Source organism: Orcinus orca, chromosome 2 (genome assembly GCF_937001465.1).
Source record: "Orcinus orca chromosome 2, mOrcOrc1.1, whole genome shotgun sequence".
Classification (NCBI taxonomy): Eukaryota; Metazoa; Chordata; class Mammalia; order Artiodactyla; family Delphinidae; genus Orcinus; species Orcinus orca.
The window spans coordinates 109,857,816-109,877,947 of record NC_064560.1 but is presented as its reverse complement, the minus strand read 5'-3'; the positions used below and the strand labels follow the sequence as shown (position 1 = coordinate 109,877,947).

The 20,132-nt window shown below is 36.7% G+C and overlaps 1 protein-coding gene across 4 annotated transcripts in view; it reads right to left on the bottom strand.

Moving 5' to 3' along the window:
- The window catches only part of CEP152 (centrosomal protein 152), a 96,567-nt gene that overhangs the window by 5,120 nt on the left and 71,315 nt on the right, over positions 1-20,132 (bottom strand). For 2 of the 4 annotated variants that reach the window (XM_049706035.1, XM_033408397.2), the window contains exons 20-24: positions 17,370-18,020; positions 13,950-14,091; positions 9,508-9,675; positions 5,666-5,765; positions 4,969-5,072 (exon numbers count right to left, since the gene is read on the bottom strand). In XM_049706035.1, coding sequence (XP_049561992.1) covers positions 4,969-5,072; positions 5,666-5,765; positions 9,508-9,675; positions 13,950-14,091; positions 17,370-18,020 — 1,165 coding nt within the window. The remainder of the gene's footprint in view (positions 1-4,968; positions 5,073-5,665; positions 5,766-9,507; positions 9,676-13,949; positions 14,092-17,369; positions 18,021-20,132) is intronic. The other 2 variants (XM_033408398.2, XM_033408401.2) reach the window with 1 other exon arrangement.

Sequence of the window (20,132 nt, the reverse complement as noted above, 5' to 3'; positions counted from 1 at the left end):
GCTCTTCCTGAAAATTACACATTCTATGCAAAAATGCTAAGTGGAAGACTATTTTTCATTACTTCAAGTGGGAAAAATTTTGATGGAGTACATGTCAAAACAAAACTTCCAACCAACTTCTAAAATGTAAAACAATACACATAAATACACAACAAGTTATCATGTTAGGATGAAAAAGAAAAGCTTAAAATTTCACTTTCCAATCACTATAATTGTTAACAAAAAGTAAATTTCTTTCTAGTAATATGTACTCTGTTAGTACTGGCAACAGCTAAGAAGCACATTCTCTATACTGATACTGAGTGGGCTTTTCAAAACATCCCCACCATGATTCTGATGATCTACCAATTATATTTGGAACTTGAGACCTTTCCCACTCATTCTGTTTAAAATGAATGCAATTTTAGTAGGTAAATATACATTTCTTGTACATAAACACTGGTATTGTTCTGGGACATACATACCAACTATGCAATATTGCAATTAAAAACCAGGAGGTATTCTACTGGGAAAACATAAACCACAGAAATGTTCTGCAGGATATGCGGCACCACCTAGTACTACAGGACTTGATAAATTTACATCTATGACATAATCCATTATGAAAATAATAGAGACAACAGAACAATTCCTAATTACATCCATTTTTCATGGTCCTTAAAAGTTTATGGAAGAAAGTAGTAATTGCTCATTTAAACTCATATGACATTTTCTTTGGTAGTAGTTATTTAAGTTGTAAGATTATGAAATTTTTAGTTTAATATTAGTGTCCAAGAAGAAAAATCTTGGAAGCAGTTCAAGACGGCGGTACAGGAAATCCTGAACTCACATCCTCCCACGGACACACCAAATCTACAGCTACATATGGAACAACTGTCTCTGAAAAAGACCTGAGAACTAGCCCAAGAGCCACCCCACACAAAGGACAAAGGGGACACATCAAGGTGAGTAGGAGATGCAGAGACACAATCTTGCCAAAACCTTCACCCTTGGCATGACATCCCACAATCAGGAGGAATATCACAAAAACAAAGCTTCTCCCTGAGGAGCAAGGGGTTTGAGCCCCACATCAGGTGCCCCAACCCTTAGGACCTGCTCCAGAGAGATGAGCCCCCAAAACACCTGGCTTTGAAAACTAATGGGGCTTACGTCCAGAAGACACAAAGTGCTGTAGGAACCTGAGATTCCACTCCTACAGGACTCACGCACAGACTCACTCAACTCAGGAACCCAGTGCAAAAACAGCAGCATTAAAAATGCCTAGACCTTATGTTAAGGGAGATGTACTTGCTGATCTTAAAGCATCTGCCAGAAGGGCAGGATCTGTTAGAACTCTCCCAGGGAACAGAGGTGCTGGCGGGAACCATTTTTGTACTCTTCTACCTTACTAGTATTGGCCCTGGCAGGCGCCATTTTTACACTCTCCCTCTACCTTGCTAGAGCCACTTGCCCCACCCTTGGACTCCATGGTGGCCCCACCATGCCAAACCCAGCCTGGTGTTCCACTGAAGCCCCACCACACCAAACCCAGCAGGTGTGCACAGTTCACACAGGGGACACCCCTTGAACACCTGGCTCTGGTGGCTAGAGGGCTTGCATTTCTGGACCCCACAGGACTGAAACAACTGGAGAGATAATTCTTGGCAAGCTACAACCCCCAGGACACTGCACAGACAGCAGCCTGAAACACACCCCAGTCTTCCTGTGACCACTCCTTCAAGACTGGGAGAGGTAGCTGTTACATAGAAATAAACACATAGAGAGTCAAGCATAATGAAGAAACAGAGAAATATGTTCCAAATGAAAGAACCAGACAAAACCCCAGAAAAAACCCTTAATGAAAGGGATGTAACTTACCTGATAAAGAGTTCAAAGTAATGGTCATAAAGACGCTCACCAATAAGAATGAACACAGAGAGAACTTCAACAGAAAAATAGGAAATACAAGAAATTTTAAAGAGACTCACTTCAGATGTAAGGACATATACAGGCTAAAAGGGAAGGGATGGAAAAATGTTTCATGCAAATGGAAACCGAAAGAAAGCTGGAGTAGCTTAGCAAATTCCTAAAATTTGTGTGGAACCACAAAAGATCCCAAATAGCCAAAACAATCTTGAAAAAGAACAACAAAGGCTGGAGGCATCATGCTTCCTGGTTTCAAACTACAATACAAACCTATAGTAATTAAAACAGTTTGGTATTGACATCACAGACAAACAGATCAATGAAACAATATACGGAGCCCAGAAATAAACCCCCTCACACATGGTCAATTAATTTACAACAAAGGAGGCAAGAATATACAATGGGGAAAGGACAATCTCTTCAAAAAATTGTGATGGGAAAACTGGGTAGCCACATGCAAAAGAATCAGACTGGACTACTTTCTTTATACCATAAACAAAATCAACTCAAAATGGATTAAGGACTTGATTGTAAGACCAGAAACTATAAAACTCCTAGAAGAAAACACTGGCAGTAAGCTCACTGACATTGGTCTTAGTGATATTTTTTTGGATCTAACTCCAAAAGCAGTGGCAATATATACAAAAATAAACAAGTGGGACTACACCAAACTGAAATGCTCTGCAGAGCAAAGGAAACCATCAACAAAATAAAAAAGGCAACCTATTGAATGGGAGAAGATATTTGCAAATTATATATCCAATAAGGATTAATTTCCAAAATATACAAAGAACTCATACAACTCAATAACAACAAAAAACAATCAATCTGATTAAAAATGGGCAGAAGATCTGAATAGACAGGTTTCCAAAGAAAACACAGATATGGACAACAAATATATGAAAAGATGCTCAACATCACTAATCATCAGGGAAATGCAAATCAAAATCACAATAAGATATCACCTCATACCTGTTAGAATGGCTACCATCAAAAAGACCAAGAAGTGTTAGTGAGCATGTGGAGAAAAGGGAAACCCTATGCATTGTTGATGGGAATGCAAACTGGTACAGCCACTATGGGAAACAATATGGAGATTCCTCAAAAAAAGAAAAATAGTACTACTATATGATCCAGCAATTTCACTTCTGGGTATTTACCAAAAGAAAATGAAAACACTAATTCGAAAAGATACACGTGCGCCTATGTTCATTGCAGCATCATTTACAATAGCCAAGATAGCCAAACAACTTAAGCGTCCATCAATGGATGAATGGATAAAGAAGATGTGGTACATACATACAATGATACTACTTGGCCATAAAATAGAATGAAATTGCTTGCTTGTGACAACCTGGGTGGATCTTGAGGGCATTATGCTAAGTGAACTGTCAGACAGAGAAAGACAAATATTGTATGATTTCACTTATATGTGGAATCTAAAAAAACAAAGCAAATAGAGAATAGACTGGTGGTTGCCAGAGGGGAGAGGGTTGGAGGGTGGGAAAAATGGGAGAAGAGGGTCAATAGGTACAAATTTCCAATCATAAATAAGTCATGGGGATGTAATGTACAGCACGGTGACTATAGTGAATAATATTGTACAGTAGTCCCCCCTTTTCCACAGGAGATACATTCCAAGACCCCTAATGGATGCCTGAAACCAAGTACTGAACCCTAAATATACTACATTTTTTCCTATACATACATACATGTCATAACATTTATTTTATAAATTAAGCACAGTACGAGATTAACAATAATTAATAATAAAATAGAGCAATTTTAACAATATATTTTATTTTATTTTATTTATTTATTTATTTTTTGTGGTATGCGGGCCTCTCACTGTTGTGGCCTCTCCTGTTGCGGAGCACAGGCTCCGGACGCACAGGCTCAGCGGCCATGACTCACGGGCCCAGCCGCTCTGCGGCATGTGGGATCTTCCCGTACCGGGGCACAAACCCGTGTCCCCTGCATCGGCAGGCGAACTCTCAACGACTGCGCCACCAGGGAAGCCCTTAACAATATATTTTAACTAAGTTATTTGAATGTGATCGCTCTCAAAATATCTTATTGTACATATTTAATGTCTTTTCCATTTTAACTAAGCACTAATCATTCACTGTGCCCATAACTTTTGCAGTTTGACGTGTGACAGCAAAACTAGCATACACTTTTATTTTCTTTCTTCACAATTTCTCAGATAGAAGATTTGTTCTTACTGTAGATCAGCAACCTCACCATATGATTCTTTTTTTCTTTCCTTATTAAGTCAAGAACTTTCACCTTTTCACTTAAAGGAAGCACTTTACGGCTTCTTTTTGGCATAGATGAACTGTCAGCATCACTACTCTTGTACTTTGAGGGCTTTATTAAGTAAAAGGAGGGTGACGAACACAAGCACTGTGATACAGTGGATCTGGTAATCAAGGTGGCTATCCTGACTAACAGGCAGGATATGCTGGGCAAAGAGATGATTCATATCTGGAGGCAGATGTAGCAGGATGGCATGAGATTTCATCATGCTACTCAGAATGGCCCACAGTTTAACACTTATTAACTATTTATTTCTGGAATTTTCCACTTAATGTTTTCTGACTGCAGTTGACCACAGATAACCGAAACCACAAAAGCAAATCCTCAGATAAGGGGGAACTACTACTGTGTTGTATAGTTTGTAACTTTGTATGGTGATGGGGAAACTAGACATTGTGGTGATCACATACAAATATCAAACCATTATGTTATACACCTGAAACTAATATAGTGGTATATGTCAATTATACTTTAAAAAAATATATATTAGTGTCCAAAAAAAACGCCCCAGGATAATTAACAATATAAAAATAGCTCTATCCTTGTGCCACTTCCTAAATTTGGGGGGCAAACTCCAAATTTACTTGGGCAAAATCATCTACATAACTTAGAAAAGCTGTCAGTGATCTCTTCTAAAAGCAGGTAAGAACAAGGTAGTTCAGAAAATTCCCCAAAATTACTACTGCTAGTTACAAAAAAGACCCAAACCACCTTAAAATCTTGGGAATCTCTTTAGGGACTTACGCTTAATTTTTTTTACAGCTTTAATGTACTGCCCACGAAGTTCTTCCAAGGCCACCGCATTGCATGGCAGGCAAGAATGTTCAATGGTCCCTTCTGACAGTGACCTAAAAACAAACCAAAGATTGCAAAAACAGAGATTTTAAGTGAAAAATGTAACTGGAAAAAAAAAAAATATATATATATATATTCCAATAAAATAAGCTAAGATGTGCTAAAAAAATTCACATACGAGGATCTTTATTATAATTATTTAGGAGAAAAATGCCAACAACTTGTGTTACAGTTACTTAAATAAATCATGATAAATGCCCATGATGAAAATCTATGCAGCTATGGAAAAGCACATTATAGGAGTATATCCAATGACACGGAGGAAGTGTTTATCTTATAGTATTAACAAAAGGTTACAAAATAGCTTATACGATAATCTCAATTTTTAAAACATGTGCACATGTTGTGTGTGTATAAAAGGGCTTAAATAAAGGGTAAAGTGCTCGCTTTGGCAGCACATATACTAAATAAAGGATATCTTCTGGGGACAGGGTTTTAGAAGATTTTCTTCTTCTTTATACTTTTTGCTATGTAACAATAAAAGTAACTGATATACTTGGTATGATATTATTGATACAACTGATATTTTAAAAAAAAGCAAAGACACTCAGAAATAAACGATTTCTTTGTAATAGTAAAAGCCTACCTTGGTGGTAGTGTTTTACAAAGTGTTCTCAGTTCTTCCAATTTATTCTTCATGTCACTGTTTTCTCCTAATAATTCTTCAACAACTTTACTGTTCTCTTCTAAAAAAGAAAGTTTATAGTATATTGGTCAATGAATCTCTTTTTCTCTCAGTCTTTCCCTTAAATTACCAGCACAAATTTCTATAAAGGAGACTGAAAAATTTCCATTTGCTCCCTGTGTCATTCATTCCCTGATAAACCCTAATCTGACCACTCCCTGTTCTATTTTCTCAGCACTTTAAATCTATATTCCATTTTCATCTTGTTCTGGGTTACACACTGTCCTGGAATAAATTTCCAATTGTTTTATATGCGTGTGTTTTGTTTTCCGGTTAGACTAAAGGCTTTATTTAGAAACATAGTAGGTTTCCTAATTCCATGTCCCTCATGGACCCTGGTATACAGTCTATGCTCATATAAATGATCATTGAACAAGTACCTCAATACAAAATTTAAAAAATATTAAGCTTAAGTAGGTGCCATTTTCAGAAATAATGTAAGATGTTCAATTCTTTGAACTTTTAAAAGAAGATGAGGAGACTGATGGAGTCCATGTGGTAAAGAGAACAAAGCATGAATTTCAGAGCCAGAGAGACACGGGTTTAAATCCTAGCTTTTCTTCTAACCAGCTGGATGAGCTTAGGCAAATTACTTAATCTTTCTGAACCTGAGTTTTTTCATATGTAAAGTGGGGACAGTATCACCTACCTTGAAGATTATAATGGAAATAATATAGTAAGTGAACAGCACCTTATACAAGGCCTGGCAATATCAACATTTAATACCTATGAACATGGCACCCCATATTTCCTGTTATGCCACCCTTTCAACACACCCTATAAGTTGGGGAATGAATCAATCTGTTCCCCCAGTGATGGATATAGCTTGTATATTTCTAAACCACTCACTCTTACTCCATCACTTTTCAATAAATGCTCCCATGACAGTGGAAAATGGAATTTAAGAAACAAAAAACAACCACAGTAACAAAAATATTATCAACTAATAGATTTCCATTAAGACAAACACTGAAATCAAACTATCAAATGACTTAAATTCTGACCCTGACTCCTTTTATCAGCCTGCTGTTTTGAGCTAACTATCAACTTTGTTGGATTATTTCTAAGTCCACGAATTATAGAAGTTATCAGCCTCAAAAAGCACTATGTAGAATAACTACTGTATGATCACAATGTATGGTGCTAAATATTATTATTTATAAAGATAATCACATCCAACTGCCCTTGTCATTTTATTATGTAAAACAGATTTTCATCCAATTTACAGTAGCCACACTGTATCTACATCCACAGTTGGACAAATTTACTCTCTGGCCTCTATGAAAGACCTAAGCAATCACCACGGGAACTGTGTTGTTTTTTATCTCAAAATTCCTAAAACCCTTTCTTTCCTTAAAGTAATTATCACCTATGTCTAGCAGACTTAGCAAGCGGTAGGTGGGAGTAGGTGGCTGCTCTTGGGCAACAGGATTTACCGAGTGTGCTATGATGCCAGGTACTGTGCTAAGTGCTAGGACAGGATTTCATCCTTGTCACCATCACACTCCAAAGGAGACTAGAGACAATAAATAATGGCAAGCTCATGAATGTTACAAAACTCATAGGAGCTGTGGGGAATGTCTAACGGAGGAACCTGACCAAGTCTGGGGTAGTTAGGAAAGCCTCTCTGAGGAAGGCATGAGCCAGGGCTTTGATAAGTAGGGTTAGCCAGGCAATGTGACCCGATGGGAAGACAGATGGTGGGGTAAAGGAAGAGATGCAAAGAGGCTCGGAGAAAAGAGACAATGAAACCCCTGTCACAGCTCTGTTAGAGCAGGGGCAGTGGTAGGGAACAAGGCTGAGGGGTGGCAGATGTGGGATCATGAAGGGCTTCTTAAACTCTATGTTAAAGTGTTTGTATTTCATACCGAGAGCCAGACAAGTCACTGAAGGCTTGAAACAAGACAGTGTGACGATCCAATTTACTTTTTAAAAGGTCACTCTATTCCTTCAGAAATTCTCCAACTGGTAGAATCTTTATGTATTACTTATGCACCTAGAATGCCTTTGGGGATTTTAAACTGTTGTCTTCAGTTTTGTTTTTTGAATAGAAAATATCCTAATAATTGTAATAATAATATCTCAAAAAGGTTGATTCAGGAAGTATGTCATTAACAGAGCCTGTGTCTAAACTGCGTGTCAAATAGTAAACCAGAAACTGAAATAAAGCAACACTAATTGTGCCCTCAGAATAAACCAGACACCAGAAGACAAAAAAAAAAAAAACGTCACTCTATCTGCCTGATGGAGAATGGACTGGAGGGGCGAGACTGGAAGCAGAAAGAGATGACTGGTGTTCAGGCAAGCGACAGAGGTGAATGCAGAAAAAAAGAGTGAACCTATCTGTCTGGTCTTTCCTGGATGACACATTATTTGAGACCCTTGCATTCAGTCCTTCATTCATTCAAACATTTATTACTGTCTGGTATGTAATGGGCACCATGACTATAAGGAAGAAGAAGGATAATTCCTTATTCTCAAGAAATTTATAGGTTAAAAAAGATAGTGGGCAAGTGACCAAAAAGTGAAATGCAGAATGTTAGTTGAGGAAGAGCCAAGTGCTCTGGGGCCTCATAGGACCGGCCCGTCTAACCCAGACTGGGGAAAATCAAGGCTCTGCAAATAAGGTATCTTCTCAGTTGAATCCTAAAGGATGAGGAAGAGTTAGACCAAAACGAGAATGAGAGGGGAAAGTGTAGGACAGAATGATAATATTGTATTCAAGCTCCAGCAGTAGAAGAAAATCCCTGACCAGCTCAAGCATCTGAAATATTTCAAATGTAAAGAATATAAAGCACAGGATACAAGTCAACAGTGAAAGGTAAGAGGGAGCAGCCTCATGAGCCCAATAGCCTCCCTTCTTCAAAAGGGCAATAGGGGGCTTCCCTGGTGGCGCAGTGGTTGAGAGTCCGCCTGCCGACGCAGGGGACGCAGGTTTGTGCCCCGGTCCGGGAAGATCCCACATGCCGCAGAGCAGCTGGGCCTGTGAGCCATGGCCGCTGAGCCTGCGCGTCCGGAGCCTGTGCTCCGCAACGGGAAAGGCCACAGCAGTGAGAAGCCTGCATACTGCAAAAACAAAAAAAAAACAAAAAAAAGGGCAATAGGAAATGGCAGAAGATATCCCTCTTAGATAATTTCCTGACACTGTTGTGAAGAATGGACGGAAAGGAGGCCAGATCAGACCCATATGCCTTGGGTCAGGTCTTCTCCCGCTGCCTAGAATGCTGTTCTCTTTGGCAAACACCATCTTTCAAGGCTTAGTCAAGTCTTCCTTAACTTCAATAGGAGGAAGAGTTAATTAACATCCTTTCTTCCAGGTTTACACGAACATACGGCCAGATACTCAGAGCTGAAATTATTTATTAATCTATTTTCAGTTCTCCTCACTTAATGGTAAGCTTCTTGAAGGCAGAGAACAGAGTCCTGTGCATCTGCATCAAAAGTTGAATTTTGTCTTGATGTCTTCAATGCTGTATCCCCAGTGCCTACAATGCTGCTTGACACATATTGAGCACTCAGAAGCTATTCAATCAAAAAAAGAAGGAATGTGACCTTTTAATCAGAGCTCCAATTTTCCTCTTGAGTTCAATAATAATAATTTGGTTAGTAAAAATAAGGTCCAAATTAGTTTATAGTTATCCCCAAAGAGAATCAGCGCCTACATTAACTACAATGTCACATTTGAACATTTCAAAAGGATCAAAGAGATTTATACTGGTAGCAGTGCTACTTTAAATGCTAACCTCCGATTTTTTCCACTACAGCTTTGTGCTTCCTTTCTAAATGCTGAAGATGCCTATAGCATTTCTCCAGTTTTCTTTTCAGATCTTGACATTCCTGCTTTGCCTTTTCAAGTTCTTGGAAGCAGTGTCCACCGCATGAATCTTTAATTTCAAGGATCTTTTTCTTATCTGCAAAAATTAAATGACAGCAAACTTTTGTATCAATTTAGACTAAAAAAAGGAAGGAAGGAAGGCGGCAGGAAGAAATGAAGGAAGGAAGGAAGGAAAGGAAACCAGATGACATGACTAAAGGCTACAGTGTAACTGAAAAGAGCATGATGCTTAAGAGAGAGACCTGAATTTAAATCCTGTTTCCACTATTTACCAGCTGTTGTATTACTTAACCTCTCTTGAGACTTAGTTCTCTAATATGTAAAATTGAATAATACCATCTGTTTTAAAAATTGCCATGAAACCCAATGCTCAGATCGTAGTATTGAATACAATTCCCCACTAAAAGGAACGAGGGATCTTCAAGAAACGGCTGACTCCAGTGCTTAGGGTATATACAAGATGAGACTAGAATATTTTGCTATGCCAGAAATTAAGAAATTACTCAAAAACACAGGCATGTCACAAGGACATAGGAGCCAGTTTGAAGGGGCTCCATTAGCTGAATCTGGGACAATTTGAACACTAATTAAGTATAGTAATGAACTATAAAATATTGAAAAAATAGGAATTTGAGTCACACCGATAATCCTACGATAATGGGATAAATGGATGGATAGATGGATAGGTAGGTAAGTTGGTAGATAGGTAGACAGACAGATAAATAGAAAAATAAACAAACAGGTAGTAACTACACAGGCAAACTAGAGAGGAGGATTCTCAATGATAACAACATACCAAGTGTCAAATGGTAAAAGTAGAAGGAGGTCTGGAGGTGAAAAAATTAAAATTTTTGCAACTGCCAGAGTAAAGACTGGATCAGGTAAGATTCAGCAATGACTCCCAAACATAACAGAAAGTTTTAATGAGGAGAAGGACATTTTTATGGTCTTGAAAGTGTCTCCCCACAGATTGCTTATTAGTTGTGATGGGGTAAAAACACAGTAATTAATACAGTGAAGAAACTGGACAACACCTTGACCAGGTGCTCAAATGAACCTCACCAATAAAAGACAAACAGACATTGAGTACCTCCAGATATGATAGCATGTCACCTATGCAGTGTTCCAGCTAAGAAAACAACTCGAATCAAAATCATGAAGAAATATCAGATAAACCCAAAACAAGGAAGCAGTTCTATTAAAAGCCAGGGGTTGATGGGTGTTGGGGAGAGCGCAGAATGTCTCTCGAAAACATCAATGTCATAAAAAGCAAAGAGAAGAATATCCTAGATTAAAGGAGGTTAAAGAGACATGACATCTAAACATAACACTTGTATATGTATAGCTGATTCACTTTTATAAAGCAGAAACTAACACACCATTGTAAAGCAATTATACTCCAATAAAGATGTTAATAAATAAACATAACACCTGACCCCAGACAGATTGCTGTACTGTGGGAAAAAAATGCTGTAAAGACGTTATTGGGTCAATTGACAAAATTAGAATACAAACAGTAGACTGATATAATTGTATAACACATTTTCATCTAATGTTAAATTTACTGTACTAAGGTATACAAGAAAAATCCTTATTTTGGGAAAATATACACTGAAGTATTTGGGGGTAAAAAGGAATAATGTATATAACTTATCCTCAAGTGGTTCAGGAAAAAATGAAATGTTCAGAGACACATACACACAGAGGAGCACAAATGGAATAAAATGTTACCAATAGGTGTATCTAGGTAAAGGGAATATGAGTGTTCTTTGCAACTATTTTTATTTTTGCAACTTTTTTGTAAGCTTGAAATTATCTCCAAATGAAAAAAAGATTCAAAACTGTCAGGAGGTATAAATGTATAAAATTTGTTTGGCACAGTACCTGGCATGGAGCAACTATACAATAAGGAATAGCTATTGCTATTAGTAACACATAGAGTTTATAACATTTAAGTAATATTCAAAAATGATACAGAAATAGATTATTACTATTAATATAATTGATATAATAAAGTAGGAATACAAATTGGCACAGGCTCAGAGGCCAATATCCAAAATGTTGATGTAAAAACATTAGCCCAGAAAAATTATTCTTAGCTCTCTTCTGTTTTTTTTTTTTTTTTTTTTTTACGGTACGTGGGCCTTTCACTGTTGTGGCCCCTCTCACTTTGCGGAGCACAGGCTCTGGACGCGCAGGCTCAGTGGCCATGGCTCACAGGCCCAGTCGCTCCACGGCATGTGGGATCTTCCCGGACCGGTGCACGAACCCGTGTCCCCTGCATCGGCAGGCAGACTCTCAACCACTGCACCACCAGGGAAGCCCTCTTAGCTCTCTTCTGACTTTTTAGTTTCATTTAAATGGTGCCATTTAAGTTTACGAGCATCAAAGGATTAATGAAGCATCACCATACGTGGCATTTATATATTTCATTTAAGATATGGTTTTGTAAACCTAGAAACTAGGCACATGCCCATTGGTAAGAGAATAAATTATAGTATATTCACACAATGGAATACTATACAGCAATGAAAATGAAGGAACCAGAGCTATATGCATTAAAAAGACAAATCTTACAAGCTTGATATTAAGTGGAAAAAAAACAAATTACAAAGACTAAAACAAGTATTAAACCATTTTTATAATGTTAAAAGGCAAATAAAATATAGCAAAAGCTTTCTGAGGATACCTATATTTGGTCAAAACAAAGAAAAGCAAGAAGATGATTTTTTTAAATCAGAATATTTATTACCTCAGATTGTGGGGAAGTTACAGGGATGGAACTGTGGTGAAACTCACAGGGGTCTTCAACAGTACTGGTGATGTTCTACTTCCTAAGTTAAATAGTGGGTTCCTGGTTGTTAGGTTCATAACTTACATGTGTATTACATATATTCTTTGCATGTATCAAGTATTTCATAATTAATATTTAAATTAGTTTTAAAAATGGTAAGATATTAGGAGAATATAACCACACAACGAACAGTGGTACTCTCTGGTGGTAGGATTATGAAGGACTTTATATGTTTGGGATTATTTAACCCTTTCCAACTTACGAATTTGTTAATGTGTTTGTTTTTAGGGAAAAAAGATTAAAGAAAGAAAAGTAAATCCTTTTATAGTTTGATTTGTCCTAAGTCAAACCTAATTTCTTTCATATTGATTGGACCTCCCACATAATATTTAAAACTCACTTCTATGCATTTCACAAATTAGAAAGTAATTCTCAGGTTATTCCAAACATAACAACAGACATAAAATGACATTGAAACGTAGGAAGCAAGATACAAATTATGATAGTATTACCCTACTAATTGGTAAATTAGCATTTAACTAGCTGGCAAAAAGATATTCTCAACTATCTAGAACCTAGAGATAAGGAAAAAGGGTTTCTGGATGGGCAATGAGAAAAATAACTGTCAACTGACTTCTTAGGAAAGGCAGAGATTCTCTAAGACTCTGTTAATACGTCTACTGAATTAGAAACATGTGGAAGCTAAGGTTATTGACTTTGTACATATGATTTGTTCTGGCAATTCTTAGTTCTTTTCCAGGTTACAATGGAGACAGCAGACAAGAAACAAAAACAATTTATGGTTTGTACATGGAAGGAAGGAGCAGGCTGCAAGGGGTCAATGTCCTAAAAGGACTGTAGCTTATAAAGAATATGGCAGTTCCTAGCTCAAAATCCCAGTAAATAGACAGTATAAGCCCATATTCCTCAGCGAGCTCTGAACACCTCAAGGGGCTGTAGCACAGTGCAATTCTTTTTGAACTGACAACTCTAAGTCACAAAGTAAAAGTTAAATTATTAATTCATCAAATATTCAAGGAACACAAACTATGTGCCATTCACTTTGACAGTTGGTGGAGAGGAAGAGATAAAAACACTGCCCCTCAACCTTAAGAAGCCCACAAATACATCAGAAAACACTTAATACACTTCAGAAAGATTTCTATTAAAAATAGTTGAAATAAGCTTCAATAAATTGAATGGAAAGGTCTCAGTGATTTGGCAATTCTCTTATGTGTAACCCTTTCTCATCAAAGCCAGGAAATAAAAACATGACTTCTCTACTAAAATTCTCATTATTCTCCTCATAATAAGAGTCACTTATGAATGGAGGGAAGACCATGAAAAGATAGGAAGTAAGAGGGCCTAAAGCAACCCTGTCTTCTAATACAAAAATGAAACCTGGGGAGAGGACACACATTACTTAGGAGTAATATCACACATTTGTTCATTCATGAAAACTGTGCACGTCTTTGATTTCCTTTTATCCTCAAAACAACCCTCTGGAACTGGGATTATGGATAATGCAAAGAATAGTAGGAACAAAATCCCATTACCAGCTTCTGCTTCTGCTTCTTGCATGGCCAAGGGCTGAGCGTGGTGTCCAGATGTAAGTGCAGGAAGGAGCGCCAGGACCCTAGGGTCTCCTCTGCCAGTGATCCTTGTGGCAGGATCCTTAGAGATCTTGGTCGTATTTCTCTGAAATAGATTATCTTCATAGTTAATGCTTATTAAAAATCTTTCTCTACTCAAAATACTAATATTAAAAATATAAAAAGAAAACACAGCCTGAAAAAAATCTTGCCTAAACTATCACCAATATTTTTCTTAGGGTTTTCTGTGAATACTGTCATTACTATGAGCTAGACTCCTATAACCATATTTTCCCAATTAGAACATTATCCAACAGAGGACTGGTGGGCCAGCTACGGGACAGACAGGAGATATAGTTTCCACTTCTAAGATATTTTAATGGTTTCTGTGATCAAACCACAGGACAGACTATGTGAAATCAGAATTGTTTTTGAAAATCCAGAACGTTTTCACTTCAGCAGGGAGAAAATTCATTAGAAACTATAGTACCAACCTTTTGCCTCCCATGAATTGAAAGTAACAACAGTAAAAACAATTTTTGAAACATATAGTATGTTATGTTTCTAAACACTTTAATACATATTGTCATTTGTTCACAAGGAAAGACAGTCGAATGCCAATGTGAAGGAGAGAAACTGAGGCTCATCTAAGTGAAACATCTTGCACAAGACCATTTCCTCACTAATATTTATTGAACACTTTCTGCATTCTAGTTTCTGTTTTGGCAGCACAGCTACTAAATTCATTAATGGTGGGACATTCTTTTAAGGCAATATATTTTCAGATTTTGGACAACTACTAAATCTCAAACAGAACAGGTAATCTTGAGAAAGCTGCCTTGTTTAATTACTTAAAATACATTATATATGCTTAATTCTAGAAGCCTTGATTTTGATTTTGAGAAACTCATTTCATTGTCAGGACACCTACCCATGCCGCCCAACAGAGGCAGAGGTCAGTAGGTACAGAGACAATGCAAACTCCAGTCAGTCAAGAGGGTATGAGGTTGAGGCCAAAAGGAATAATAAAAACTGATCCCAAAGGGAGCCAATATTTCCAGTTTCTACTCAAAACTGGAGAAAAGCCAAGATGGCAAAAAAGGCAGGAGCAGCAACCTTTTGTCTTAGTTTTAACTTGACATGGGTGGTAAGAAAACACAAAACACACATCCTTAAATTTGTTTAAAAATGTTGTTCCAGTTGATATTTCTGTTTTCTTTTATCTATTATGAACTGCTATATTAATATACTTAGTATATGAATATAAATTATATATTTGATAAGGCATTCATTTTATTGGAAACCATATTTTTAATTCATTGCATTCTTGCCATTTAAAATCTGGATCATCTAAACTTAAATGTTCTCACCAACAAAAAATAAGGTAAATATGTGCGGTGATGGATGTGTTAATTTAGATGGTGGGGAGCCTTTCACAATGTATATGTATATCAAATCATCATGATGACACTGTAAATATCTTACTATTTTATTTGTCAATTGTAGCTCAGTAAAGCTGAAAAAAATTTATTAAAAATAAATTAAATTAAATCTTGATCACCTATTTTAATGAGGACTTGTTTTATATACACCGATCGTTTTTTCCAGTTTTAATTTTCATGAACAGTTCTAAAAACCACAAATTTAATCAATTATAAATCATAGTTCTTCACATTTATGGCACCTATATTGCAAATTTATAATCACTGCTTTATAATTATTGCTTTATCTCAAGGTCCTGAGCTGAGTTAGCACTAAGACAGCAGAAGGTTGAGTATTATTCTTCTGTGACAAATGCCAGATTAGGCATTTCAGAGGCACCTTTTTCTCAGGAACAGAATCTGATCCCACTCAGTGAAAGCTGCAAAAGTCTAAACTCTTAGCCAAATTATGTGATTCTGTCTCCATATAGGTGTGAGACACATAAAGTCTTACAGAGGATCTTACACTGCTTGCACAATTTTAAGCCCTATGAAAAGACCCCAGGGATGATTATATATATTAACAGTAGGAGAAAGGTGTTGTAGTTTCTTGACTTTTATAGCAAAGTTTCCTTTTGCTTCAGGAAAGCAAACTTGAAAGCATATAACATGATTTTCCCATCACTTCTTACCCTTAAAGTCTGCTATAAATAATTCTTCTTAATTATCTACTTTTTCCAAAAATTCTCAATCATGCAGTATTCATGGGAAGTGGTCTTGCTGAGTTAATTTTACATTAAAATCAACTATTAAGAGTAACATCTTTGTGAAATCAAGAATAAAAATATGAACTGGGTTGAATTGGGATGGGATAGATTGATCTTTCAGGTTCCTTTGGCTCTAAAATTCTGTAGTGTTTCAAATGCAAGATGCAGAAAGATCAAACTATGTCATTTGTATCCTACCAAAATCCAAGGAATTAGACCAGGGATTTGTATTTTATTTTTCAGATGAGCAACTATGACTACCCAAGGTAAATAAGCTATTTATTGCTAAGTATGAAGCTGGAACTCAGATTTTTTTGTAGCTTATAACTCTTTCCAGTAGGTATTAATACCAAATGCTCAATCCAGGCCTTGAAAATCTTTAATCACAATATTTTAATGAACTGTAGTTCTTATGTCTCAACTCTTCTATCAGACAAACCTTATAATATTGGCATTTTTTTTCTACCTCGAATTCCAAATGTTGAAATTGGCTGGTCGCAATGCCTAGAATATCATTCCGGATTTTTCATGCATATCTAATGTCTTTAATCATAAGGCGGCAAGACTTTGGTTTTATCAGATCTTCCACACAAACTACAAGTCAGAGAATACTTACACAACAAAAAGAATACAACTAATTCATTCTACATGTACATATATAGTACACTAACAAAACTGGGCTTTTTGTGTGAGTGAGCCGTACCTCTACTTGCTTGTTTCTATATCAATATTCTTTGTACCCAGTTGGCATTTTTTGCCTACATGAGATATAAATTCCTTGAGGGCAAGAAATAGGCTTCCAAACTCTTTAGAAGATCTTAAGAAACCCTAGTTTAATACGAGGCATATTTCTTGAAGTAGTCATGCCCAGAAAACAAAAATAGGAATGAAAGTTATTCAGTTTCTGAAATCTCAGGCCCTTACAAAGAACAGTATATATTTTTTTTAGGAAAAAGATGTCTAGTGGCTAAAAGCTCTGCTCATATGTGTGGCACTATGAAGAAGCAAATTTGGGGGGGGGGGGCAAAAAAAATTGCAATCCTTTGAATTTGCTAAAAGTTTTTTAAACCACTAGTAAAAACACAAGTCTTACACCTATTAAACTGGAGAATGAAGAAAGGAAAAAGTACCAAATGCAGCTTCTACAATCATCTTTCACATTTAATCATAGCTTTTTTCACTTATTAGGAACATACCTTTCCCCAGTCTGAGTTGACAGTTTCTATAAGTAGGGAGAGTATATCTTGAAATGCTTTCTGTATGCAGGTCTTTAGCTTTTCAAAATATTGCACAGACACCCATTTCGAAGAACAAGTCGACATGAGTTCCAAAAGGTACTTGTTCTCTGAATCACTGGCTTGCTCCTTCTGGATGTCCTTTAAGAGAAACTCAAGGACAGTTAGGATGTCTTCCTCATACTGATGGATTTCCAGTTGGATCCGCCTAGCTTCCTGCACAGTCCATTCTCTGCGACTCTGGTCTAAACACGTTTGTAATTCTGTCTCCTTCTGAAGAAGTAGTTCAGTTTTTTGTTTCATAAAGTCTTCTTTAGCTGCTGCAAGCACCTCATTAATTTTATTTCGATGATCATCTAAAAATTGCCGGTAATCTTGCTCATTTTGTTCTTGAATTCTGTGGATTTCTTCTTGCTTTTCTTTGTTCCATTCACTCTGGGCCTTTGCCAACTCAGCCCTGACAACCATGGGGACTTCCTCATTCTTTAACTCAAGCTCTCTCTGCAGAGAATGAATCTTCTCTTCCAATTGCTTTCCAGGTATGACATTTTTCTCCAGATTTGCAATCTCGCTTTTCCATTGCTCTTTAGCTTCAGAAATAGCAAACAATATCTAAAGGACATAAATAATGTACAATGAAAACTCTTTATGATTCTCCTCATTAATAAAAAAAATTAAAGTAACCATTTGGGTTAATCTTTGAACTTATTAATAAGAGATTTAAAATCAAAATTAAAGGGAAAAAGTAAATTTAGATAAGACATTGGCTGGTCCTAAAATATACTTACACTAAACTTAAGGATCTTTTCCCTCATTTTAAATCACCTAATACTTTGTCTTACGTTATTTAAAATAAAACATCCATTTCTATATGAATAACTAGAAATTTAAACTGACCAAAAATATATAATTACATAACTATCTAAAACTAATTTTAGAAAAAAATTCATATTTGTTTTTTTAATACAGATGCTGTCTCAAATCTAAGCCCCCAACAAATGAATTATCTTTTATATGAAGCAAAAGCAGCCTCTAAGGAAATCTTACTAATATTTTTAGGAATGTAACACATAACCTGCACAATAACTTGCTGACAAACATACTGTATTTTAATGTAATTTTAGTGGTTAAAACAGTTCATTAAATGACAATATCAAACAGAAAAATTCATTTTTTCATTAACCCAATTTTTGTTTATAACAGAATAGCAAGACTAGCAGATCATAGACACCAGTAGTACCTAACCAAAAAGTAATAGGGAATCAAAAAGCCTGAGCTGTAGCTCAAATCCTGACTTGGATTGCAGAGGCAGCCTAGCACAGTGCTTAACAGAACAGGCTCTGGAGACAAACTGCTGGAATTAACTTCCCATTCCTCAATTTCTTTGAGCCTCAGTTTCCTCATCTATAAAATGGAGATAATTACAATGCCCAACTAATAGGTTTTTTTTTTCTTTTTTTTGGATTAAATGACAAAAGTAAATAATCTATTTAAAGCACTTAGGGGACTTCCCTGGTGGTCCAGCAGTTAACAATCTGCCTTACAATGCAGGGGACGCAGGTTCAATCCCTGGTCGGGGAACTAAGATCTCACATGCCGCGGGGGAAACTAAGCCCGCGCGCTGCAACTACTGAGCCTGTGTGCTGTAGAGCCTGCACACCACAACTAGAGAGCTTGCGCTCCGCAACGAAGACCCGATGCAGCCAAATAAATAAGTAAATAAATATTTTTTAAAAATAAAATAAGGGCTTCCCTGGTGGCGCAGTCGTTGAGAGTCCGCCTGCCGATGCAGGGGACATGGGTTCGTGCCCCGGTCCGGAAAGATCCCACATGCCACGGAGCGGCTGGGCCTGTAAGCCATGTCCGCTGAGCCTGCGCGTCCGCAGCCTGTGCTCCGTAACGGGAGAGGCCACAAGTGAGAGGCCCGCGTACCGCAAATAAATAAATAAATAAAATAAAAAATAAAATAAAAAAATAAAGCACTTAGAGCCTGGCAAACAGTAAGACTCAAAAAATGTTGTATAGTTACTGTTACTGTTGGCTGCATGGGCTTAGAAAAATTCTTAATCTCTTTTGCACTTAGTGTCCTCTATATAACAAGCAGATTGGATGATGATGTCAAGTCCCTTTTACTTCTAATATTCCCTGGATTGAATTCAAAGAAGTCACAAGGATACAAATGTAAAAGAAGAACTGGCCATCTCCAAAGGCTTGGCCTAGACAATGGTGACTGTTATGAATCAATACCATATATACTGACTATACTGCTGAACTGAATGAATAAGCATTTTCAGAATTCTAATGGAAAACTGATGAATTCATAAAAGTGCTAACAGAAGATCAAGATGAAAAAAATTAATTACATGGGACTGAGTGAACTGATGAGGATGATTATAATTTTTGTGACCTTCTGTTTGAATTTAAAAAAAAAAAATCCCAAAAGGACTCAGAGGCAAAAAATATAAAAGTCAATTTTCACTGTAAAGTAAAAGAGCTGTTACAGTAGAGGATTACTGGACTAAAGGTCAATATTATGACATAGAAAAAATATATATATATATGTCAAAAGAAATGCCATATATACGCTCTGGCTGTTGAGACAGGGGGTCTGCATCCTTAATTCTCAGCTATTATATAATTATAGCGAACATCTTCAACTATATGGATACCTAGACACATGTTACATACCTTTATTCAATAAAATGTGTTCCTGAATAGTTGGAT